The 24903-nt window shown below is 38.8% G+C and overlaps 1 protein-coding gene across 4 annotated transcripts in view; it reads left to right on the top strand.

Annotated features, from left to right (window-relative positions):
• Nucleotides 1–566: 566 nt before the first annotated feature.
• The window catches only part of PCMT1 (protein-L-isoaspartate (D-aspartate) O-methyltransferase), a 36860-nt gene continuing 12523 nt past the window's right edge, over nucleotides 567–24903 (top strand). Inside the window, exons 1-5 of one of the 4 annotated variants that reach the window (XM_077175373.1) lie at nucleotides 567–767; nucleotides 13411–13515; nucleotides 14649–14680; nucleotides 16434–16538; nucleotides 19867–19987. In XM_077175373.1, coding sequence (XP_077031488.1) covers nucleotides 659–767; nucleotides 13411–13515; nucleotides 14649–14680; nucleotides 16434–16538; nucleotides 19867–19987 — 472 coding nt within the window. In that variant the 5' untranslated portion in view covers nucleotides 567–658. Of the gene's footprint in view, nucleotides 768–1003; nucleotides 1317–13410; nucleotides 13516–14648; nucleotides 14681–16433; nucleotides 16539–19866; nucleotides 19988–24903 lie in introns of those variants that run through there. The other 3 variants (XM_054628901.2, XM_077175374.1, XM_054628900.2) reach the window with 3 other exon arrangements.

Raw genomic sequence — 24903 nt, forward strand, 5'->3', positions numbered from 1 at the left:
GAAACGTGTATAAATAACAGGTGGCAAATTAATATTTGCGGCAAAATTAATCATAAAGGAGTTTCAGAGCAGAGAAATGCTACATTATGGTAAAAAGTGAATTCTCTGTTTTTCCTCGTTATGTTACAGGCTGTGGGAGGATCCGAAGGTGCTAAAACTTTTCCCTTAGGATTGCTACTTCATCATGGGCATATGCTGGGACACAATAAAGGCCCACTGTCATTTACTAAATTCTGAGCTATTGTCCTGGACACCTCTTAAAAGGAATTTTAATTTGTAACTTTGTCCTACGCCATCGGCATTGCACCGGTAGCTGCTCCTGTGAACCATGGGTACTTTGGCGGCCTTTATCCAATGTAGGGCTGTGCCAACTCTCCATGTCCTTCCACGCCGCTGCCATTCCCGCGTTGTTTCCCGGGTGCGGGTCGCACCGCCCTGCCCCGTCCCCGCCGCGGACACGCACGGGACACGCAGCTCCCGCGCCACCTGACCAATGGCAGCCGCCAACACGTAGGCCTGGCCCGCGCGGGCTAGCCGTGGCCAATAGGCGCGCCCCATGCAAAACACCGCGCCGGGAGACGCCGCTAATTGGCTCCGTCGCAAGGGCGGCGGGTCGCGCGCTGGGCCGGAGCCCGGAGCTGGCGGCGAAGCCACCGTGATGGGGCTCGCCCGCCCCGACACCGCCTTCTCCGGTACCCGGCGTGTACCGACTTGTGTCACGGGAGTGGCGAAGGCCGGGGCAGAGGGGAAAATGCGTGCGCACCGAGGTGCCGTTTCGCTATCTCATTCATTAACAGCTCCTAAGTTCACATACCGGCCCCTCCAGACCCGTTCCGCCTCGCCGCCGTTTCTGAGGGGAGGGCAGGACCGGGGTCTCGCCGCCAGCGCGGGATCCAGGGCCCCGGCAACAAAACGCGCGGGCCGGGAGCAGCCGCTGTGCATCCCGGCCCCGGCGTGCGAGGATCCCCCACGCGTGCCCCTAGACGCGGTGGGCGCGCATGCGCGGGGGAGGGGGCACCGCGCCGGCCGGCGGAGCGGCGGCGGCGGCGGCCGGGGCATGTCGGGCGCGCGGGGCGGTGGGCGCGTGGCCCCTCCCCTCGGCGAGCGCGCGGCAGCCGCAGCGGCGGCGGCCGCGGGAGGAGGCGGCGAGGAGGCGGCGCCTGTGTCGGCGCTGGAGGTTGTGTCCTTCCTGGGGAAGCTGCTGTGCGCAGTCGCGGCGCTGAAGGCGGCTCTGTACCTGCTCCGCAGAGTGTGCCTAGCGATGGCCTGGAAGTCGGGCGGCGCCAGCCACTCCGAGCTCATCCACAACCTCCGCAGTGAGTCTCGGGGCGGGGGCGCGGGCGGGCGGGGCTCCTGGGCTGCGGGGCGGCCGTTACCGGCCGCCCGGTGACCGTTAGCGACCGCGCACTCCCGCCGCGCCCGCCCGACCCGCCGCCAACTGTCACAGGGAGCGGCACCGGCGGCCGGCCCCGCGTGTCCTGTTGTCCGTCCGTGTCTGTTTGTGCGTGTCTCTGTGTCCGACCGGGGGTGTGTCCGTGCGTGCCCGGGCGGGGGGTGTGTGTCCGGGCGGCGGCCGGTGTCGCAGGGCGGGCCGGGCTGTTGTTGCGGGAGGCAATGCGGCGGGCGGGGTGGCGCCGATGGCGGTCCCGGAGGGGAAGCGCCGTGCGGCGGCCGTGGCTGTTCCCTGCTCGCCGCGTCCCCCCCTCGCCGGCCCCGTTCCCGCCGCCTCGTTCCCGTCTGCCGTGTTCGAGCTGAGGCGGGGCCGCGGCGGCAGTGCCGGAGGGCCCGTGATCCCCCGCACGCACCGGGATCGGCGCCCGCCTGGTTCGCTCCGGCCGGCGGGACTGGTGGTGTCGGCGGGCGCCCTCCGGGCTTTCAGGCCCGGGCTGTGCAACGCAGCGGGAGCCGCCCGGGTTCGGGAATCGCGGCGAAGAGGCCGCGGCTGTTTGTGTTGGGTGAAAGGGGCGTGTGGCGGCAGTCCCTCCTCCCCTCCCCGGCGGGGTCCCGAGTGGCTCCGCTCGAAGGGCTGGGCTGGGACCCAAGGGGAGAGGAGCGGAGCGGAGCTGTCGGGGTTGCGGACTCGTGCTGTGATAGCCGAGCTTTGCCGTGGCTGCCCGGCACTGGGCGCTCCCTTGTGCTCGCCCAGGGTTTGTGCTGTCCCCGTGCTGAACGTGGAAAGGTTGGGCGGGGGCTTCTTCGCCGATGTACTTCAGTACATCCTGAAGTCTGCAGGTCCTGAGAGGACGGAGATACAACACCTTCTGTATTCGAAGCTTGCATTTTTCATATTAGAATAGAATTAACCTCTCTTATATATACTTGCAGTGTTCCTCGTTTCTGCTCCTGGCCTTTTCCCTTTCTCTTCTCAAGTTCGTGTCCTAGATGTAAAAGGATGTAGATCTGGACCTGTTTTATGACAGTTGTCTCCTATTTTAGTGATACTACAACACCACAGACAAGGTGGCCTCCTCGGTATTCTGGTGTCATAGAAGAATCACCCTTGTTTTCTCCTTTTCTCTGCTTATGTTAGATCATCTGATTCTGTGGGCTTTCTCAGTATTTTCTTTTGAAAACTATCACATCCAGCAGAATAATACATGCTGAAGTGACTTTCAGCTTCCATGTAAAAACTACTAATTATTGAAGAGTTTCATTGTAAAAATTCTGTTTAATAAATTCATAATAACTTCTCTAGTTACAAGTGTTGCAATACATTTGTTTTGTTTTTTTCTGCAACTGAAAGGGCTAGAAATACTGTTTTAGTGAAATACTGTTCTCTTACACAGCAGGGAAAAACTTTCTGATGTAAAAATCAGCGTTGAACTCCAAAATACGTCCAAAAAGCAATTACTGCCAGAATAGTCTATGGCACTCAGAACCTGAAGGCAAAACCAGTTTCTTTGTTGCAGAAGACAATGACAGTTTTTCAACACATGGAAACTGTTTAGGGCGTTGCAAATGATGATGACAAAGCTGAAAACCATTGTAGTTAGTATACAGCAATAGCTGTATAGGAAAAGGAAAGTAAAATAGAAGCGCTCAATATTGTAATCTCAAAGCATGCACTGATGGTAATTTCCCCCTCTCTGTTTTGCATATGCATGCCAAAATATTTTGAGGGGTGTTAAAAAGGGAAATAGTGGATTGTCAGTAAAATATTGTGGAAGCAAAGAGGCTTTTGATCTTGCAGGAAGATTGTGTTGTCAACTTCAATGGGACTCTGTTCATGTTGTAGGGCTTTATCAGTGCAGAGCAGCTGCTGAATTAAGACTGTAACTTTCAAGTTAGAGTTCCTCAGGTAAGATGATACCTTGTTGCTAAAGTTGGGAACAGATTTAGAAGAAAGTACTGTTTAATGTGATACAGTTCTCCCAGATATGTTTCAGCCAAGTTAAAAATTATTGGTTACAGAAAGACTACAAAAAATGTTCCATAGAATTCTTTTGGAGTAGTAGATCCGTCACAGTATTTTCCCCTCTCTAAAAACAGCCACATAGCATTTACAGCATTTTGTGCTAAAAGTGAGAATGCAAATTGGATGCAGGTAATTTGATGTTGCCCATTGTTTGTCTTGTGTGGAACTTAGTAAATGTGTGTGTAATGTAGTGTATATTTTGCATAACTTAAAATAATGCGGGTTGTAGTGACACAGTATATTTTCTTCTGCAGCAAATCCTGGTAGAGAGGTTCTACCCCCTGCCCTTATGCCACAATTCTTCTCTTGACTGTTCTTACAGAATTGCTTGTGAGGGAGGCAGTGCTGTAAGACTGGGTCACTTTCTCATGACTTGTGAAACATCAACATTTAAGCTCCTCAGTGTCTGTAAGCTGTTATACTATTATGGTTAGAGAAGCAGCAAACTTGGTTGTGCATAAATGAGGGCTGGGGAGAATGGGAACTTATTAAAGTGGTTTTGCTTCCAAATGAAAACATCATTGGAAGATTCCTGTATGCTACATGTTCTTTTCCTTTAAAACAGCTATAAAGATTATTCTTAATTATAGGCTGTTATTGACAGTTGCTAGTGCTTCTGTTTTGTGGCAATAAAATTCTCTATTTCATGACATTTGCTTTACTGCTCATTTCACTGTTGCCTTAACTATAGAACTAACTTTTCTGTAATGTAGCAATCATTGTGTTAGGGCAGTGACAAGTGATTTTGGGTATTTACAATGCAGATTTAGGCAGTTATTCTTTATAGGCTGCATCTTTGCTGCCCTGTCTTGAAAGGGACAAACTAATAAGGAAGGTCCCAGAACTTTGCATGTTTTTCAGCACATGCTTAGTGACTGAGTGACTGAAGAATGTTGCAGTACATTGTTTTGTTGTTTTGATTTTTAACTTCTTGTTGCACTGTAAACGTGGTTTTGCACTGTTAATTTGAGGCATCATAGATGCACAATTTGACTTATGCAAAATAAACTTGTTTAAAATATGCTCGTCACAGCTGTCCTTGAATGTGCTGTTGCTGCGAGGTGTTCAGCTGCTTTGTTTCAGTGATTCTTGAAAGTACTCATTTTTTAAGAATGCCTTTTTTAAATCTGAATGATTCTTTCTCCATTAAAGCCTTAAAACAAATATTTTTCACCTTCACAGAATAATTATTAAAATCTTTGCTTCTTCCTAACTGAAAATAGTTGAACATGTTCCTTCAAACTTGAGTAAACTGCTCCCTAAAATATATTTGAAGTAAGATCTTTTAGCAGACAACATTTTTAGGAAGCTCTCTAAATGCAGGTTACAGTAGGGTTAGAAATCATACTAAGCACAGAAATAATTACCAGTATTTAAATAAATAACTCTGACAGGAGATTTTTTTAAAATTATGAATCTGCCATATAGAGGTGCTGAGGAAAATTGATGAGTTATTTACTGTTGTCTTGCTTGGTTGAAAATCTTTTGATTCTAAATCTGTAACTTTTTTCCCCTCTCTGTATCTTCAGCTATCCGCTGATAGGTTACTACTAGATCATTTCATCTTCTTTCATACTTGGGCTTTTGCCAAATCCTGCTACTTTACATGCCAGCATCTTAGAAATCAGCTTTTCTTTCCCATCTGAAGGAGACAAGAATTGATTCCCTGTCCAATTCACAAGCAAAGTTCATTAAGTTTACTCATTGTGCCTTTTTCCTCCAGTCAATGTCATGCTGACGTAGGACAAGCTTGCTTTGCTTATTTCTCTGATCATCTTGTGTCAATGGTGTTTTCATCACATGTACCTGCTCTTGAATCCACATTTCTCAGTGAAAGTGAAGGTGAGTTAACTTGGCTGTGGCAGAAGTTGTTAACCATCTGTGGATTTGTTTCTTGCTACATTCTTTTACCTTTCTCACCTAATAAACTTGTGTTGCAAAAGTTAGCAACTCTAATTTAGGAGAGTCCATAGAATTTTGCACCTCACATAAGATCAGGGTCTTAATTTTTCAGTGTGAATGATGCTTGAAATCAGTATATATTCAAATATTATCAGGGTCTGAGAATTCTATTTTTAAATATGTTAAAAGTATTTCTTTAAGTGTTTTAATTATTTAGATAGTAAATAATTAAAAATGGCATCTTAGCATGCTTCGTCATGATGAAGGCTTATCTGCAATAAATCTGCACCTTTGGTGTGAGTTTCTTGTTGCTGAGGACAAATCTCTTTGGGAAATGCCATGAATGGGAAAGCATTGCATACAGTAAGCCTAAGCTAGGTTCAGCAAGCAGTAAACATTGGTTTTGTTTGTTAATTTTTCCTCTGTCATGTCTTTTCCCTTGGTTTATCCAAATTTCTTCTGTCTAATTTTGCTTGAGGAAGAGTAATATAACTTGGATGAACATGAAGAAGGGAAATAATAATGGAAAATTACACCAAATGTAATGAGTCCCCTGTATGAGCACTTTTTCTGCCTGTTGTGTGCATTCAGTGACCACCCCTTTCTTCATCATGAATGTATTGAGGCTTCAGTGACTAAGCATTGTAACTTATGACCAGGTAGTGAAGTGGTTAGAAAGTGAACTATTTTTTTCAATTAAAAATTAACACATCCACTGATAAGTTAATTTAAGAATATCTAAAATTTCTTAAATGTAGTTCATGTCTCAGGTGGCAGGCTTGAAATCTGTGATGCTATTTTTTGGAGCATTGAGATTTAAAAAGAATTTTGTTAGCAAGTGATTTGAATAATTGCCTAAAGGAGTTTCTGTGAAACTTTTTTCTTTTTAAGTAAGATTTGAGTATTTGCTAATGATTTGCCCATATCAGTGAAATGTTTTGAAGGAATTTCTGTACCCTTGATCTTTTAAGAGGCAGGCCTTCAAGTAAATCAAGACAAGTAGATATCCCAAATAATAGGAAATGATAACAGAAAGAAAAAAAAACCAACCTAAATTTAATAACATCGTGTTTTATTGGTGTGTAAATTAAGATTGTGTTCTTAACTGGTTTTTTTGTTGTTGGCATGTTTTTTGCACTGAATGTTAGACAGGCTGTCAATGTAATGTTAAAACCTACCCATACTTTCCCACAAACTTCCAAAATTCAGTGCCTCAAAACCTAAGTCCTCAATCATGCAAGAAAAAAAGAGGGCATTTTTTGCTGATTATTTACATTAAAAATCTTTATAATTCCTAATAAATACTTTTAATTAAAAATATTTTGTTATTTTGCTTGATTGAAGATATATTCACATATAATAATAAAAATAAAATGCCACATATGATTTTTTCCTGGTGGTCTGCAGCTGCCTAGTAATCCATAGCAACATGGAAATGATACTGCAAATGTGTCCAAAACAGGTCATTACTGCTGCATGTAGGCATTTTAAAAAGAGGGAATCCTCTATGGTTTAGCTTCAGTACAGCTCTAAGCTTTTCTTTTAATGCTACTGTTTCTTTCATCCTGATGTAGTATCAGGAGATCACCAAGAGCTACTGGAAAGCCTAGAAAGAAATGTGTAATATTCATTTCCTTTGAGTTCTTTTGAGCGATTGTTGATGTGAATGTTATCCCTTAATGCCACGAAGTCATGTTCTTTAGTGCTACATAACACTTTAAGTAAATAATTTCATTAATTTTTTTATTAGGCTAATTGTATTAATGTTTTGATTTTTAATTTAAATTACCAACATTTGGCAAAAACTGAGTGAACTCTTTTAAAGCTTGAGATCAGTAAACTGTGGACTTCTCTTGAACTGACTTACGAGTTACATTTTAAGACTTCAGAACTTGAATACTTTAATAGTGAACTTGAAGACAAAATAGTTTTAAATGCTTGCACTGTTGAAATACAGCTTCAGAAATTCTTCCTAATTTCTGCTAGTAGGACATTTCTTTGTCCTTTTGTCCCAAGAGTCAGAGTTATATTTTGCTGATCTTCTGATCTTCCTCAACTTTCATGTAGTACCAGTGCCTGTCTTAATGAAACCACCTTCATAGTGACCAACTTTGTGGTCTAGCTGCTGTCTTACCAGCATTGGCTTTTCTGAAAGCTGCAGAGTGGCTGCATGGCATCTGCTCAGTAAGGTGTGAGATGTGCACCATCTGCTTCTTTACAGATCTGCTGAAGCTGTAAGTAGTTTTGCTGCAAGCCTTACTGTGAAGAGAGTTCCCTGTCTGTCTGATCCAGCTAACTTTATCTTAGCCTTTGCAACACTTTTTCATTATTACTGATGGTTGTTGTCAGTTTGTATAGAAATCTTTAGTTCTGACTTCCCATGTGATGTGTAAGTGAAGTTCAGCCTTCTCAAATGTTGAGGGATTGAGGAGTGCTTGGAGGTTAAAGTCTCCCTCATCCACACATGGGTGTTAAAGTTCATTGGAAAATGAGGTTCTATGTTTTTGCATGCTGAAACCAACCCTAAAGTTACTTTTTTCTTTATGTACTCCTCAAAGTTTCTTCATTCAGCTGCTGATACAGATTTAGATAAAATCAACATAATCATTATGATAAATGTGAGTACGTGACAGAGAACTTCTGTATAAATCTGTGTGCTAGAAGGCTGTGTTTAGCAGGCCTTTCTCCTCCCCCAGAGAAGAAAATGGTTAATACCAACTTTGCAACACTGCCCTATGGTAGGAGGGGGCAATACAGCTGTGGTTAAATTGTCTAAATTAGTAAACTGCAGACTTTAATATCCATGAAAATTAATAGAAAACTCTTACCCGTTACACCAAAGCGGATGGGTTGTTTTTGAAGGTGATCCTTATTAAATAGAGAAGGAATACTACCTTAAAGTGAAAGTGAAATGTTCACAGGTAACTTTGTATTTAATTGAAGCTTGAGGCTGTATGCTAATTTGTGTTGAGCCCAGCTTATGATTCCTATGTTTTATGTCTGCAGGTTTTGAGTAGCGTTAAATGGTAATTGAATATTTATTATTATTATTACTCCCATTTTTTAAAAATTTCTGTCACTTTGGAATTTTCATGGGACTTGATATTTGTGTTTCATTTCTGGGCTGTAAGATTAACTGATGGACTTGTGATTTCCTCAATCTTTGTGTGGTTGTGTCCCTGAATGATAGACTCTCAAGTGATTCCTTCCTGTGAGCTGTATGCAACCTCCTGTTTGGATAATGTTTGGATATTGTGAATCCAAATCATAGTGAAAATAGATGGACAGCTGAATGTTTGAGGCAGATAGCTCTTAAATTGTCAGCAAAGCACAAGAAATTTGCATGTATGAGTGGTATAAGAAACACTTGTTTACAAACACCTACTTTCAATTTATTTAGCACAAAGAACTTTGTATGATTTGGGTCAGTGTCTGTTACTGGATTTTAGGATGCTGATGCATCACTTCTTGTTCTAAGCGCTTTCTTTGTGTTCATGCTTTACAGTGAAATCTTCCTATGCTCATTACTAAATAAAATTCTATTAACTGAACCACATTCTTTCCCATATTTTTTCTTCCTCTGCTCAAACAAAAAGACCCGGACTTTAAAAATGTCAGTTGATCAGGTGCTTAAAGCCAACAATCTTCACATTGCTTGCAAATCAAGCTGTGGTTCTGTTCCAGCCCATTCTCCTCTGGAGAGCTGCTAGCTGGTTTTCATGGGTCAGGTGGAGACTGTCACTTGACAGTGTCCTGCACTATATCCCTATCTTTAAAAGTGAGAGGCATGGATTAGACGGGTGGACCACTTGATAGATAAGGCTGGCTGGTAGCACTGAAAATAGTTGTGGTCCAAAGCTCTATGTTCAGGTGTAGGCCTGATGAGTGGTGTTCCTCAGGGGTTGGCACTTGGACTGGTGTTGTTTAACATCCTTGTCATTGACATTGACAGTGGGATCAAGTGCACTCTCTGCAAGTTTGTGGAGAGCAAACTGTCCTGTATCAAAAGTGTCATGGCCAGCAGGGCAAGGGAGGCAATTCTACCCCTCTGCTCTGCACTGGTGAGACCCCACCTGGAGTGCTGCATCTAGCTCTGGGGCCCCTAACATAAGAAGGAACTAGTTGACCTTGAAGGATTCTTCTAACCCAAACCATTTGATGATTTGTCACATCAGTAATTTCTATCTACATGAATGAATCTTTTGTAGCATAAAGCTATATGTACTTTGCATCATGCCTTAAGATCTCTGTATGATTTCAAAATATCACTGGTTCACTGAAAATTCATCTTCCTAAGTGAAGTATTCTGCAGTGGTTATGGAGAAAGTAATCTAAGAAGCTGAACTATGTGGATGCTGAAGTAGTTGCACTACTTGTGGATCTTGAAGTAGTAAATGGTTTTGGGATCTGCAGTCAGCCACAGGAGGAGTTTGAGTAGGTGTTATGGTTTGTATAGTAAGCTTGTGTGCTCGATCATGTGGCAGTGACACATCCTCTTTTCTGATCTGGAAGCCAGTGTTGGTGTAAGTGTTGACTGCAAGTATTTTATGGTATGGTTACAAACGTGTTTGGTCAACAGTCAGAATCCTGTCAGTGAGGTAGGCAATTCTTTGAAACATAAGCACTTCAGTAGTGCATTTGTTGCTAAATAAAAGACAAAATTAAAAGATAGGTTGTTTACTTGTTGGAAGTCCATGGTGCCTTTTCAGACTCTTCTTTCCTTGCTCTCTGACAGCCAACTGCCCAGTTTCCCAGGTTACATTTAACAGTGGTATATTCCCACCTTCAAGTCCAAGGACTGCTCTGAGCTCTTTTCCTGTTTTCATGGTGTTATTTGTGGAAAAGAGGCAGACCAGAGAGAGTTTTCAAAACATGCTCCAATTATGTCAAGTTGTCATTGCCACAGCCTCTGCACAGAGTAACTCTTGAACTTGGCAGGCAGTGCTCCACTGTTAAGTACTTACTTTTCAGCTTCAGCCCTTTGAAGCTTGGAAGTTGTGCTGATATAACTCTGTTTTATTTGAGTTTACTTTTTATTTCAAGCCGTCAGTGTGTTTGTGCATTATCTTTGCTTGTAAACACTTGAATATCTGATTTGTTTGCAGTACAAATTGATTATCATTCTTAAAACCCAACAGTCTCCTCAAGGAGAGACTTCTGTGCATGTTATAATTGGAAAGGATATTCTACTATGCATTTAATTGTGAATTATTTTCTTGCAATATACAGCTTCGCTTTAAAATTTAGAAAATTGTTTTAGTTAACATCTTATTAAGTTAATTTTTTTATTGTTTTGGTTTTTTGGTAGAGATGGCATGAAATTAGAATGTCTTCTTTGCAATATAAGCTTCTATTATTGGCTTCTTTATACTTGTTTTCTGGACTTAATTGAGAATTTGATAGAGACACGTTTCAGGCAGAATTAAGATCCTGGCAGCTGGTCATCTTGGGACTGACTGTTGCAGGAAAGAAAGGACTTTTTTGGAGTTTGGTACCTTACAGTTGTTATGTTTCTCTATATTCAGCTGTGAGACTAAGGAAAAAAAATCTTGTTATCAACACAATAGAAATGTTAACTAAGTCAATGTTGACTTTTTTGTTTAGGGCTTGATTGTTTTTATTAATTCCCACCTAAAATTTGATGTAGTTTCCATTGTATAATAAGCAAATTTGAAAAGCAGACAATCTATTGGGGGTAGCTGAGAGGGTGTTGGTTTTTTTGAGGATGGAGCATTATTCAATAAGTGAAATAAATAGCTGACAGCAGATTCAGCTTCTTCCACAGGTTCTGAGTATGGGTAACTTTCTTCAATTCTTATTTACTGAGGAAAAGATTGCAATAATCAATGACAATACAACCGTCAGCAAATCTCATGATTGTTTGCTGAATGAGAGCATCCTGAATGCTCAAATCTGTAAAATAGTAGTTTCTGTTTTCGGGGCTTTTTTGTAATTTGCCTGTCAATGCAAGCATTTTATTTGGTAGTTGTATGTACTTTGACTGGACCTAAGTTTTGTGAAGTTAGAGAAGGTTCTTGGCCTTATCATAGGGCCCTGCAGTTGCACTTCCAAGATGTTCTTTTTGTTCTTTGCATGCTTATTCCAAAAGGCACAAAAGGAAAGAGCAGGTGGCTGCCTATAGTTATAGAATATATGCGCCTATCTGCATGTAAAGAAATAAATCACTATTTTAGACCTTTTGTGAGTACTTCTCAGCTATTGCTTTTTGACATCTCTTCAGCCTCCTAGCGCCTTTATCTCCTCACTTCTGTTATAATTAGACTTGCTTATTCTCCTTTTTTTAAAGTATATTTTGTTTGGAGATACTAACTTCTTAGTGATTCCTAATGAGACTCGAAGAGTAAAAGTTTGATTTTTGTTTCTAAGCTTTGTTCACAGAACTGCTATACAACTAATCCAATTAATTTCTAGTGGTCAGGGAAAACTTTTTTTTCCCTTACTTTTCCTCTGTTGTTAGTGCCAATGTATTAATGGATTGATTTGTTTGTTTTCTTTTGGGTACAATTTTGCTCAGTAAGTAAACTTATGAACTGCTGCAAATGCCTGCTGGCTCAGATACTAGAACTGCTGTAGTATTCAGTTCTAAATGAAGTCAAAGAACAGGATATATCTAATGTGTGGGGACTGTGAGTGGAGTGTATGCTTTTTCTGGGACTTACCAGATACAGAAATCTTTCTAAAAAAATAATATATTTTAAAAAGGAATTGTCTTCCTTAAAATTTTCCTTAGTAATAGTATATTTGTTTTGCAGTTCTATGTGATACTTTCTCTTCAGACTAAAAAGGAATATGATCTGAGGAGTTATTTTCCTTTCTGAATTCAACTCTGTGTTATATAGGATAATTAATTCTGGACACAGATAGTAGATAAGAAAAGAAGACAGGAAAATCCCATGATTAATAGGTGTAGTTGGGAGCATCCAGTAAGCAGTCAGTAAAGTCTCTGCAGAAGTTAGCTCATTCCTGGGGTGTATTTTTTCAAAAAAACCCACTTCAGGACAATCTTACACAAGTTCCATAATCTGATTTTCATGTTTTGGGTTAGATATTAATGGTGCTTAAATGAACTTTTTTTTTCCCTTTTAAAGTATAATTTTGCAAATAAATCCTTATTTAAAGAAAGTAGTTAATGAAGCAATCCATCATTGAAATGTCTGTTATTTATAGTTTATATAGTCTCTCAATAAAAGTAATTAGTTAATTTTTTCCTGTTATTTATAGTTTATATAGTCTCTTAATAAAAGTAATTAGTTAATTTTTTCCACTTGTTTTCCAAAGTTTTCTGTTATTCATTAATGGCTCTTGAGAACTTAAAAAAAATAGAATTAACAATGTTTTAAAAATCTTCAATAAAACAGCAAGAAAAAATGGCCACTTCTGACATTTTACATGCATGTTCATTTATATTTTATTTTGAAAAGTGAAAAAAGATTGAGAGTGTTTTGATATAAAAACTTTTTGGCTGCAGTCTGCCCCAGCATAAGAATTCAGATTCTGTGGGAGTTTCTTAACAAAAGGATTTTTTTTTCTTTGCTAACACAAGACAAACAGATCTGGAAACTAAAGTACTGAGCAATGATGCTTCAACTTAACATTTCTAACTTGCTTTTGTATATCTTTCAATAATTACTTGTATGGCTTCTTAGAAATATGAAGTCTATCTTGTTTGGTGTGTATAGTAATACTAATTTCTTACTGACTATATTTTCAGGATTTATCAAAGGTGTGCATGAAGTTGAGTTTTCCTAGGGAGTAGAGCTTTGCAAGTGATTTCAGGAAAGCATTTATAACTGCTGGGAAACTGCTGTTCACCAATCACTGGCTTAAGCATCATTTGGTCTCTGGACTCCAGATTGAATTTTAGTATCACAGAAGGGTTTGTGCTGGACGGGACCTTTAAGAATGCTGTAGTCCAACCCTTGCCATGGCCAGTATGATGAGGGCAAGAGTGTAAGATCTGTGTAAGGCACATGATTTCTCACAATGCTATGTATATGTTAACACATTTCACAGACTCCTGTACTGCAGAAGAGAAACAATGCCTTCATTTTTATATATTTGTTTGTTTATAGAAAATGGAATAATCAAAACAGACAAGGTATTTGAAGTAATGCTGGCTACAGACCGTTGCCACTATGCAAAATACAACCCCTACATGGACTCTCCACAGTCTATAGGTAAGAGCATCTTGCAAAAGTGATTGAGATTGTTTTCATTTGTGTAACTGTGGCTGGTTTTGTTATTTATGTGTTAAGAATGTGAAAATTTTTTTTAATTTGGAAGATTGTTTAGTTCTTCCTCAATTTATTGCATACCCTTTTAACTAAGCTTCAATTTCCTGCGTTATGCAGTTGGCATATTTGGATACATCAGGTAGAGAGGTGTTTTTCAGCCAATATTAGTATGTGTAAATATGTGTTTGTTTTTCAAACCACAGCAACTTGTGATTGTGCAACTGATGTAAATACATAAAAATAATTTGCATCCAGTTTAAGGTAGAAACATTCCCTATCTTTCCACAGAAATCATTCATTTGGGACCAGTGCAAAGTTTCTTAAACCATTATGTGAAATCTTTAAAAATAGGCTTTGAATTGGCAGGTCTACTGATAGGACAGTAATTACCCATCCAGGTCCCAGTTTTATCTTTCCAAGACAAGAGAATGATCTGTGTAAATGTGCTAGTTTCTTTTTTCTTGATCTTCTCCCTGCTTTTAATTGTATGTGGTAAGTGAATTTTATTAGGATTTTGTTAGTTATATAGGAAAATTAAAAATATTTTAAGATACATAAGCCTTTGAGTATGTGTCTTTACAAAAACAAATATAGGTGAGTGTTCCTCCCATTCTTATAGGTGTTTGTTCTCATTTGTTGTTTGCAAAACACACAAGGTTGTTCTCCAGATATTCTATGGTCTCCACTACATGAAACTCAAACTAACAAATTCAGGTTTTTACATAGGGGCTGACTAAAAAGGAGTTACATTATTTGAGGAGACACTACTCTTCTGAATTAAGCCTACTTGCTCAATATATGATATTCATTCAATGTATAGTGACAAAATGGAGATTGTAACTGAGATCAAGGATAAAACCGTTTTTTTTCCTGTCCAGAGTGGACACAGTGTAGCTTTCAGCTGAGGTACCATAACTCACTTCTGATGTAGAGTACCTGTGTAACTGCAGGGGTGTGGATGTTGTACCCTGAGTGAGGGTGACAGTGAAGGTGTTGCACTTTACAGTCAAGGTAATAAAGATTGTAAGGTTGCTGTCTGAACAACAATGAACATCATCCATTCTCTTGTTTTACAGGTTTCCAAGCAACAATCAGTGCTCCACACATGGTAAGCTTTTAACTAGGTGATTAGTATAATGATTTTATAAACATCCAGGTGCTTTTGAAATAAAATATTTACCCTAGTAAATTTAATGAGCAGTTGATTGCAGTGACGCTTTTGTGAAGTGCTTACTGTGAGGAAGTAGAAGATATTGATCAAGATTTTTCTTGCAGATGTACAGTAATAGGATGAGGGGTAGTGGGGGAAAAAATGTAACATAGGAAATTCTGATTAGTTTCTTGATTAAAAAAACCCCAAACTATGAGGGTAGTTAAGTACTGAAACAGGCTTTGCAGCTTGTGGAAGTTCTGTTCTTTGATATACAAAGAAGCTGACTGAACAGGGTTCTAAGCAGCCTAATTTAAAATGCCCATGTATTGAAATAGGACTGGACCAGAAGATTTCCAGAGATCTTTCCAATAGAAATTACTTTTTAATATATAAAATCAGAATTCAGGAGTGAATGACAGTGATTCCTGTATACATATTCCAATATGGTACTGCGGTAATGCCTTTAAATCTTTGGACAGGAAAACAGATACATTGTACTGAGTTGCAGGGCTTTTTTTGCCAAATGGTTTGTGACCAGGGTGAGTGTTCCAGTTGGGATTTCAGTGCATGCATCTAACCCAGATATAATTTTTCTATTTTTCTTTATTTGAGATGAAAGGTGACTAGAAGCAAGTATTTTGTCTTTGCAATGTTTGGAAGGTGTCAAATCATAGTAAAAGTCTGCTTCTCTTGACTAAAAACTGTGTAGATGGCTTAGAATTTACCTAGTTATCAATATAAAAAAACCAGGAATTTTGTATAGAGATGTTAACAATATTATTCAAGAAAAGATCAGAAAAAAGTACTGTTGCTAAGAGGAAAAATAAGTGTTAATCATGCTTCAAAATTAAGTCCCCTAAGTCATTATTTTTCCAATTCTTAGCACTAGTAGTATATGAAGTGTTAGAGCAAAAAGGTAATATATCCTCTAAGCAAATATTAACTAAGAATCTTCTACCAGAGAATATTCTAATTATTTATATTTTCTGGGTGGGATGGATTAAGCTGAAAGAGTGTCATAATGGCTGTCTCTGAAACATGAAAGAACAAATTGGTTTTTTAGTGTGCAGCCTACGCATAGTTTGTGTACTGCTCCACCACATAGCAAAAGTTATCAAGTGTGTCTATAGACTACTTCAGTTCATCCATGAGCCTGGCTATCTGCCTTTGTAAGAGATGGCTGCTTTTTCCTATTCTTTAATTCAGCAAGTGTGCAGGTAATACAGAAAGTAGTTTTAATAGCCATTTTCCTTGATGCTCTCGAGCTGCCTTCTTCCTAGATAGTTTTTGTACCAGGATATTCCAATGCATATAGCATAATGATAAACTAAATTCTTTATTGGCCATATACTGCCAGAATATTAAGTGTCGCCAGACCTGAGGAGAAATAAACTGATTTATAGTGTTTTTCCTAATATATAAATAGAGTCTATGCTAGAAGCGTAAATGGTCAGATGAGGCTTTGTATATGAATACTAACAAAAAAAAATACGCTCATGAAATTTGTTGAGGCCAATGAAATAAAAATTATTATATAATATAGTTAACTCCTTCCCCTCCCCACCCCATTTTTTGTAATAGAAATAATTCTGAAATTTCTTATGCAAATGCTCAGGGCATTTCCCAAAATCTCTGAGGAAATTACCATATCTTGAGTAAAACAGACACTTAAAATAATTTGAAATTTTCTCTTTCTGTGTTCTCTTAGCATGCATATGCACTTGAACTTCTATCTGATCAGCTACATGAAGGAGCCAAAGCACTTGATGTAGGATCTGGAAGTGGAATTCTTACAGCGTGTTTTTCGCGAATGGTGAGTTGTTCAGTTTAATCATCGATCATCAGAACTGCTTGGACTCAAGTGTAACTCTGAATTACAGAGCAAAAAAAAGCATCCTTCATAATCCACTGAAGTATATTATACAGAAAATAATTTACTCTCCTGGGTGTGATTGGTACCCATTTCTTATGGTAGCTGATAGCAGATGTTCAAGTTAAGTAGCCCAATAAATTGTGTGATGGTGAAGAAACCCCTTAGTGAGGAAGTTTAGGGTTTTTGGATTGTTTTGGTTTTTTTTAATGATTGAATTTTAGTTGTTGCTTTATATCTTGAAGGAAGAAGATGTTTGTCTTGAACAGTTCAAAATTTTATTATCTTGGGTAGCTGTGAATGTTCTCATTGTGATAAATTTTCATGGATTCCTGTTACAATGAGAGCTTAGTGAGGTGTAAAAGAATCTTTTTTCCACAGGAAAATATCTTGTGTCTATAATAAATTGTCTTTTAATTTAATTGCTTTCTTTTCTTGTTATATTGCACAAGCATTACTGTCCATTTAACCTTTTTAAAGTTAGATATTAATTTGAATTTTACATCTTTGCCAAGTAACTTAATCTCAGTTGTGTTATTCAACCTGTACCTAAGGAATTTTCTGTGTTCTTCCCTATCTTACATTGGGAAAAAAAAGATTAAACAAAAAAGATTAAAAGATTTGGATTTTAGTGGCTGTAGCTATTGTATTCTTAGACTGATTATTGAAAACTAATATAATCAGTTCTTCTTTCTCTGTTCCAGGGCTTTATAATTGCTTTATCATTAGTAGAGACCTTCATTAAACTGCCAACTAGATTTTTTGTTTTGTTTTTCTGCAAAGTTAATTTGAAATGTGTTGATACATATGATAATTTCTCATTTAGCTTTCTTTGCTACTTAGTTTTCTGTTTTCAAGCACCAATCTGAGTCTGCAATCACTTCTGTTTCCCAGTGTTAAGAGTTAGCTGAGAGTGTTTAGGATTGGGCCATGCACTTGCTAAAGCATTTAGTTGTCTAAGTGTTAGCTGCAAAATCTGGAGGAAAAAAAAAAGTAGTTGAAATAAGTTAACCAATCTGCAGTTTAGAGGAAATCTTAAATGGCACTTAATTCAACTTGCTACCTATTATTTTTGCTCTGTGAAGTCAGTAATCAAATGGTAGCATGGGAATGCCAATCCTACAAGCATTAAAACTTCTGTCCAGGGTATATGTATTTCTCACTGAAGTTATGGGTGAATAAAGGAATAGCCATTTTCAATGGGATGTGCTAAATTGTAGTTGTGCCCTTTTTTCTACTAAAACAAGCTGTGGAAAAGTCAGAATCAGCACAAAAAGAAAATCTCTTTCCAAATTTCCTGAAATTAATCCTGCTATCTTTTTATTGCCATATGAATGTTATGTGCCTCTGAAGAATCCTCCTTGGTTGTTTGCATTGGAATGGCTTACAGATGTGTGTCATGAAAAATTGAGTAAATGCTTTCATTCTGCTAGAAAGTTTTGTTAGCAGTACTGTTAGCACTGCTAACAGTAACAAAAACTTGAAAGAAGTTACAGATGATTGGGCATACAAGCATCATAAAGTCACTCCAGGACAAAGTATATTATGGGAATTAATGGTAGAGTGTTTTGCCACAAAAATTCAGTTGGAGATGTGCTTTTTGTGACTGCTGATGTTGCTTCTCAGTCTAACTGAGATCTAGAATTAGTAGCTCACATTTGTGACACAAGCACCTCAGTGCTCATAGATGACAACTTTACTCTTATGATGATAATCTCATTTGTGGTACCTCTGGGAAAGCTTTATGTTTACTTAGATTGGTAAAGTATCTTGAAGATTGCTGTTTAGATTTTCATGTTAAGCTCCTGGAATAATTTTGCAAGCTATGTAGATAAGTTTATTTACTTTTGAAGGTTGCTGGCAAATTAAATGAATTACAGTTTTCATCCTGTCAGTACTGGATATGAAAAAAGTGGGTATATTTTTATTCCTAACATAGAGATCCAAAAATTGTGCCTCTTTGTGTTGTCTCAATTGCATGTGCTTCACAGTTCCAGGGTAATAAAAGAAATTGATGAGAACTCAGAAATAGCATAATGGGCTGTCACATGCAGCAGGAGGTTCTCTGACTTTATCAGCCTATTTCATGCTCTGACCATTTTGCTAAATTTTCATTTCTGTGATGTTACTGTTTGGAATATACTGGATCTTTTGCCAGCTTATGGTACAGCTGACTGCCAGTCATTCCTCCAAACAGCAACCCATGGCTGTCATGTCAAAGTGAAAACTTGCTCTGTGTCTTGTTTTGTTTCAAAGGCTGGGGTGGTGGTCTCCCACTCAAACAAGAAAAGCTAACACTGCTTTTTTAATGTTTTTAACATAGGACTTGTTCATAATAAAACCAAAAAAATTCCCCAGGATAACTAGTTACTAATTTTCCATGTCTTAACAATATTAAAATGTAAGATACAGAAACATAAACAATGTGTTTAGATGTGTCCAAAGACAGTTAGGCAACATGGGCTCTGCTAGGGCATACTTTGCTATTGTAGTCTTTGAGCTGGATCCTGTTAAAAGTGGTCAGAGATTTTAAGATTTGGATTAGTTTTGAATGTTTTTTCTGAACTAAAGACAAAATTCTGGAAGAAATACCTGTAATGGAGAAGCTCTTGTTAGTAGATTTTTCCCCCTCTCAGAGTACAGAGATTTTGTGACCTTTTTTGAGTTAAGAGCTCTCAGAAGTTCCACTCTTCCTATGGAGGAGAGCTGTAAATCTGAGAGCAGATTCATGAGTGCAAGGGTGAGTGGAAGGTAATTTGTCCATGACTGGTAATTGCAGCATTTGCTTCTGAAAGAATAGAACTCTTGAGATGGTTTTGAATAAAAATCATTATTTAATCCTTGATGTAAGGTCTTCTCTAGAAGAACCTTCATCCTTGGTAAGTTTTATTCAGTGTGAAAGGAGATCAGTTCTAGTCTTTTTCCTTGATGTTGTTACTTTTTGTTGCAGGTAATGAAAACAAACATGATCAAATTTAACTTCTAAAAGTTCCAAGAAGAAATCTCCACTAACAATATAACACAACTGAATCACATCTCAAAAAGATCACTCTAACAACTATTTATAGAAGTGTGCAGACACACTTTAATTATCAGGTGCTTCTAGCAGTCAGAATTTGTCATTTCTAACAGTAGTTTTAATAACATTGGGAAAATATACTTCCACTTTCCTGTTTTTGTTTTTATTTTAGAGAAATGAGTCAGGAAGTATAAGTACTCATTCTGTAAATGAACCTAGCAGAAATTGTTCATCTGTATATTTTTATTCCAGGTTGGTCCCAAAGGACAAGTTGTAGGAATTGATCATATCAAAGAACTAGTAGATGACTCAATAAATAATGTCAAAAAAGATGATCCCACATTGCTGTCTTCAGGAAGAGTGAAACTGATTGGTGAGCATCAGACTGCTTTACTTACTAATTAAACTGATATTCTTTCTAGCAGCAGGTTGAAAATGACTGAATTGGATGTTATTAAAAGTTTGAATTTAGTAAGCTAAACCCAAGAAAGAGAAGCCAAATGAAAACTTTAAATTGTCTTTAGGCCTTTGAAAATCAGTATCTTCCCCCAGTTTTCAGAATATGACTTCTGGTGATCTCAAAGACTATGTGTAATCATTCTACTAGAAAAGAGGAGTGTTTTTTTGGTGAAAATACATGCTGAAGGTCTGTCATGTTATACTTGCTATTTCAAATTGGGGTTGAATACACAATTGTTCTCGAATAAATACCCTGTCAGTTGAATTTGAGTGTTTTAACAAAGCCTTCACACTTCTGATAGGGTAGTTGAGAAAGCTGCATGTGAAGATTCAAGTGGATAAAGTACTAGATTGGCAGTATGCAGCACTGATGTTTATTTCACTAGTTTTTAAAATTGACAGTAGTTGGATGTTAGGGACATGATTGACACCAAAGTACTTGAATTCAGTTAGAGTAACTGAGAGGAAATAATGCCCAAACAATAGAAGGACAGTGAATTATTTTAAATAATGTTTTTTTTACTAAAAAAAAAAAAAAATTTTGGAGAGTTTTTTGTTTTCTTTTTTTTCTTTGTTTGGGATTTTTTGTTTGGTTATTGTTTGTTTTTCTTAGAAGATGCAAAGCTGGCAAGAGGAAAGTGTCATTCTATTCACTATGCTTAAAAAAGAAGTTGAAGGTCTGGATGTTTTTTGAGGCTTCTTACAAGAACACTTGGAAAAATGATTGTTATGTGATGTTTGGCTCTTAGCTTAACTATTATTTTGATTTTTGGTCTTTTCTTGTAAATGAGGGACTTTTCTAAATGTTTTTTAAATGAGTTTATCAACACGTACACATTTATAAAATGCAATGTATCTCACTGAGAACATTGGTGTCTCAGAACTTCTTGGAGAAGAAGTTAGACTGCTAGGGCTGTAGGGGGGAATGAGGGAAGAATTTCCATTGATGCTGTACAAAAGCAATTTTGACTTATGCTTCTGGTTATTCTTGAAACAAACTCTGGTGCTCTTGCAAGTCTAGAATTCTAAGTAAACATCATTATCTATATTACTTTTGACTATGTAGCAGGGTGACTAAGAGACTTGTGGATAGTTTTGCTGTGAGGTACATTAAAAAAAACCAAGCAGATGGGCAAGTAATACTTCTGTGAATTAGTTTGAGAAGAATGTTTCAACTGTGTTGGATTCCTGGGAGCTCTTTGATGTGGAGCAAGGATATGGACAGCTGTTAATTTAAAACAAAAAGACAGCAACAGAAAACCCCAGCCAAAACCCCCCATCCCAAACACACAAACAAAAAAAATTGTGAAGACCAGGTGATTGATGGGAGGTGTATGAAATAGGACCAGGTGTGTCAGTTGCTGGCTTTTCACAGCGTGCTTCAGACATTCTAGTCTGCTTTGTCATATCTCACATATGCCATAACTGCATTTCAGGAACACCGAAATTATTTTGGGGTGTCTCAGCAGAACTGCACTGAGAAGATGGGAATAGGTATATTTGGATTAACATGTCTTTTTGTTAGTTTGTAGGTTGTAGGGGGATAGAATATAAGAAAATAAAGATAGTGTAGAAAGTAATCTTAGTTGCAGCTGGGCCAATTATCAAAGATTAGGAACAGGCCTGACTTTAAGAGGCCACAGCTGTAACCAATGAGGAGAAGAGTGCTATAAAAGAGTGGGGTGGCTGGTTGAGAAAGGGAATTGGAGTCAATTGGCTGCTTTGTGAAGAAGAAAGAGTCAGTGCTTGGAGGAGCTGCTTTATGAGAAACACCAAGAAGGTATGAAACTTTTGTGATAAGGAGACAACAATATGGAACTCCTGCAGTGAGATCAGTGAGATGACAACAGTAGGTCTTTTGGCTTTTTTTTTTTTTTTTAATAGCTTGATTTTTATTTTGTTTCTTCTTAGTATCAGGAGAAAGCCTTTGAGATGAATGTTTCAAATGCTTCTACTTACCACTCTTTGGCTCACATGAGAGTATTCCTGGAAAGCACAAAAATTGGTTCCTTTTGGATGAAACTAGACAATATTATATGTTAAAAGAAGCAGCCAGATATGTTTGCTATGTACATATTAAGACAATAAGACTTAGATATAGACTGCAGCGATTATACTGAAATGCATATGTTGCATGGATGCCAGGTTCTCAGCAAAAACTTTTGCTGTACAGATCTGCTTCTATTATAATGCACTTTTTGCTGATGCAGCCATAGCCAGCAGGGATGAGGGATTCTAAATGACTGAGGGAAGTAATTCTGTTTCTGTGCTCGTGCTACAGCTCTATGTGAGACAGGTCTGCATACAGGAACTGAAGACTTGGGTGGTATGATCGGTAGATCCAGTCTAGATTTATAATCAAGCTGCAGAACCCTTTTATATCAAAAAGTCCTGACATTTTTTCCTTGTCACCACCTGCCACCCTCCACCATGATTACTTCACTAACAGGCTGCATGTAACTGGAGATGTGAGTAGGATAGGGGACATTATTCAGGATGTAAATACAAGCTGAAAATTTGGGTTGCTCTTTCCCCTTGGACATGGAATAATATAATAATTTGAATGACATTGAATATATGAATGCCAACTTAATGATTTTTTTAAATGTTCTGGATATCTAAAACTGTGTTGCCATTGTGGGTGGATATATTTCTTCCATAACTATAAGAATTTTTGTGGATTTTCAAAGGGAAGAGCCATGCTGTGCGTGATGCATATGAAGGAGCGCGATTTTTTTTTTTCTCCCTTTGGTTGGGTGTGTGCTCTTTTTGAGGATGTTAGCTATTGATTCTGAGAGCAAAGGGGTTAGTTGTTTTTGAGCCTGTTTTACTGCTCTCAGTAAAGTGATAAGATGTGCAGAAGTCACATTCCAGCTTCTCTGGAGAGTGCACTAGGGACATGGATGTCTCAGAATACATGTGTTCTTCAGAAGTGGCAGCAGTTTCTTTCACAGCTTCTACTTCCACTTGGAAATCACTTTTTTGCCAGCAATACTGGAGACTGCTGCTTCTAATGCCGGCTGTGCACCCTGGGGGATGACGATTTGCCTCCTTGTGTAACTAACATATTTTTTAGCAATATCTGTATGAATAAGCTAAAGAAACCTTTCTCCATTGCCATCTCTGGTGGAACAGCAGCTTGATTCAGTAATACATCATTGCTGCTTCTTTAGAAGAGTTCTACAGTGCTATTAAGATATAAGTATAAATTATATGCTTTGCTGCATTGATTGTTCCAGTAGGACCCACTTTGGCAGTCAAAGGGAATACACCCTGGAAATGCTGGAACTTTCATGACTGGTGATCTCTGTTGCCATCTGACTTAGTGGAAATGGTGATCAATAGGGATGAGTTTTCTTGAAGCACTGGTACTTCTTGCTTGGCAGCTTTTGCTTGTGTCCCTTGGTTGGAGCTTGTGCTGGTCAGAATTGATTGTATTTATGTCATTATTTATGATTGTATTTATCCAGTATTTATGTGACTGACCCCTAAGAGGCTTCTCAGCTTCTGAGGAAACATGCACTCTTAAAGAGCATGGATGCAGAAGGTCTCTGCCAGGGTCATCTTTCAGGACCTCATAAGGAAGGTTGTGAGGTTATTAGGAAGGACCTCATAACTGCAGTTTTAATTGTTTTGAGGAGGTGCCCAGGTCTTCCTGTACTGTCTTGGATACCCCTAAGGATACTCTTACTGTTCCAATGGCCCTCCTTATCATGGAGGTCAAAATGAAACCTGCTGTGGTGACTATGTTTTTTTCCTGCTTTGTGAGTTTTTGGAAGACAAAAAGTTAACAGATTTTCGTCCTCTGACTGGGGTGTAGCACTTCTTTTGACTCTTTCAGTTTTAATTAACTTGTGATATTGATGTTTGCACAGAAATCAAAGCTCAGCCTGAAGATGGGAAACCCCAAATTACTTGTGCTGATCAGAGGACTAACATCTATGTTTTTTCTTATTGGAACTTCTGTAATCACATAGTATGAATTTATGGATGCTTCAGCCTCATTTATTACATTTGTTCTAAATAACTCTAGAGAGAGCCTGCCTAACTTTCTCTGATATCCTGTAAATTCTGTGGGTGCCATATTCACATCATCTTCTTTCAAAACTTAACTCAAGGTCAAGTTTAGTTTGTCACATTTCATTGGCTTAAAAACCCCAAACTGTTACTCTTTGCTTCCCTGTAACTGGGATGAGATATGGGATCTCATATGGGATGAGACATCTGTGACAGAGTGCTTCTCCATGAGTTCTCCACCAAAGCTCAAGCAGCACTGGTAACCTCTGAAAACCTTCATTACTCTGGCATCTTCCAAGCAGCCTCCTGGAGCTTTAGCCACGAATCTGACCTGGCTCTCTGTGTTAGCAGTGATTGTCTGCAGGAAGAATAGTGAGGCCCATCTGCTGGAACATGGGGTGTGCAGAGGTTACTGCATTAATGTTTGCATATGGCTGTGGGCTTTTGTTTCACTGGTAGTGCAGTTGTAGGCATATAGTCCATGGGAACACCTCCTTTGTATTTTCCTCACCTTTGGAATCTTCTGATATGTGCTTCTGACATTTTAATGCTTTGGACTTATAATGTAAATTATATTTAGGAATTGTGTGCATGGAGACAAGGCAAAGCAAAGTGTATGTTCTAAGAGGGTAAATGAGGGAGGAAACTCACCTGCACTGGAGTTGGTAGGGAACATAAATACTTTAGTCTCTTTTCTAGGTGGACCATGTGTTTCCAAGAACTTTCATTATAAATCCATGCTTTCAGATGCTTCAATAGTATTTAGTATATTTTATAAGCATGTGTATGCATATATAAGGGCGTTTTGTTGCA

Source organism: Agelaius phoeniceus, chromosome 3 (genome assembly GCF_051311805.1).
Source record: "Agelaius phoeniceus isolate bAgePho1 chromosome 3, bAgePho1.hap1, whole genome shotgun sequence".
In the NCBI taxonomy this organism is placed as follows: domain Eukaryota; kingdom Metazoa; phylum Chordata; class Aves; order Passeriformes; family Icteridae; genus Agelaius; species Agelaius phoeniceus.